Below are 1,840 nucleotides of genomic sequence, written 5' to 3' on the forward strand. Positions count from 1 at the left end.
CCAAAAATTTTTCAACTGACAAAATGAGACTTTGCATCCCTATACCACAATAACCTATGATTCTAATACGAATAGTAATAAAAATACACAGATATCAAAATTCATAAATAACATACCAAGAAATCTCTTTAAAAGTTAGTTTTGAGTAATAAGCTTCACAATGTGTTCAAACCTACAATTCAAATGGATGTTGAACATCTTGGGATTACACTCTCCAGCTGAGAATCTTCTTCAGGGTGCTACTGATGTCCCTGTTCCTCAGGCTGTAGATGAAGGGATTCAGCATAGGGGTGACCACAGTGTACATCAGGGAGGCCAACATGCCCTTGCTGGGCGAATAGGACACATCTGAACCAAAGTACGTGCCAATACCCGTTCCATAAAATAAGCAAACAGCTGAGAGATGAGAGCTGCAGGTAGAAAAGGCTTTGTACCTCCCCTCAGATGATGGTATTTTTAGAACAGAGGAAACAATTTTATAGTAAGAGAAGAAGATCCCCAAGATGGGAAAAAAGCCAAGGATGCCACCACTGATATATGTGATCATGATTTTCAGTAAAGTATCAGAACATAAAAGCCTGAGTAGTTGAGAAGGGTCACAGAAGAAATTAGCAATTTCAATATTCTTGAAGCAGGTAGACAGTAAAACAATTGAATTATGCAGTTGAGAATCCAAAAGGCTAAGAAAGACAGACAGCAAAAGTAATAAGGCACAGCGGTGTGCACTCACAGTGACAGCATAATGCAGTGGGTGGCAGATGGCCACAAAGCGGTCGTAGGCCATCAATGCCAGGAGCATGTCGTCCATACAGGCAAAAACCATAAACAGAGACATTTGTGTAAGGCATCCCATGTAGGAGATGCCTCTGCTGTGAGTTAGGATGCCCACAATCATCTTTGGGACCGTGGTGGAGGTGAAGCAGATGTCAACCCAGGACAGGCTGGAGAGGAAGAAGTACATTGGGGTGTGGAGGTGGGGGTCAGAGCTGACGGCCAGGATGAGGAGCAGGTTCCCCAGCACAGTGACCAGGTACATGGACAGGAACAGGCCAAAGAGGACCAGTTGCATGTCTGGGTCATCTGAGAAGCCCATGAGATGGAATTCTGAGACATGTGTTAGATTGTGCATTGTGGTAATGCTTGGACACCTTTTCAAAAAGAAAATTCATTACAAAAGTGAAATCACACAAAACTCTAAGTTATGCATTGAAATATTCCCCATCAAATTATTCCTATATGGTGACCAAACCCTCACCAATATTGTTCTATTGTGACAACCTTGATCATCATAAAATCTTTCATTTTTTGGTGGCCTGTTTTCCACTATCTTCTTTGCAGTCCTAATTTTATACATTCTCCACAGCACAATATTAGGAGACCAAGAAATTTAGGGGTCAGATCTCTATGAGCCCAGTAATGCACACACAATTTTTCAGTTCAAAAAAAACTAAAAGAATGTCAACCCTTTTGTCTTTAAACAATATGTTTCTATTGGAAGAAAATAAAAATCATTCAAATATGAATCATCTAAATCTCAGAAAATGGTACTGTATTTCTTGAATCCAGGTGTCTAAAATATTGCAGTATCTAGGAATGCACTTCTTAAATGTAATTAAAGTGAACTTAATCATAATCAGAACACACTGGGTTGATTCAGTCAGATCAGACAACTTTTCATCAATCTAAGATTTTCTGATTTCCATCTTTCAATGGGATAAGAGCCAATCAGCCTGTTTGTGTGTAGGTAAGTGTGTAACTCTTATCCTTGTCTTGATTTAACTCTTACATGTTTAAATGATGTTAAAATAGATGCACAAAAGTTTGAACATTATATCCACAA

General features: G+C 39.2%; 1 protein-coding gene across 1 annotated transcript; it reads right to left on the reverse strand.

The window, feature by feature from the left end:
* Positions 1 to 205: 205 nt before the first annotated feature.
* On the reverse strand, positions 206 to 1,159 carry LOC100734673 (olfactory receptor 7E24-like). The gene has a single exon (XM_013155665.2). It carries the CDS (start codon positions 1,127 to 1,129, stop codon positions 206 to 208), a length of 924 nt encoding a protein of 307 aa, XP_013011119.1. The 5' UTR covers positions 1,130 to 1,159.
* Between the last annotated feature and the right edge of the window lie 681 nt (positions 1,160 to 1,840).

This window comes from Cavia porcellus, unplaced genomic scaffold (genome assembly GCF_034190915.1).
Source record: "Cavia porcellus strain 051 isolate PalLab524CR breed Dunkin Hartley unplaced genomic scaffold, mCavPor4.1 scaffold_17, whole genome shotgun sequence".
NCBI classification, from domain to species: domain Eukaryota; kingdom Metazoa; phylum Chordata; class Mammalia; order Rodentia; family Caviidae; genus Cavia; species Cavia porcellus.

Bases quoted from the DNA above. Each gene is read 5' to 3' on its own strand.
- LOC100734673 (XM_013155665.2), bottom strand. From the start codon at position 1,129: ATGCACAATCTAACACATGTCTCAGAATTCCATCTCATGGGCTTCTCA.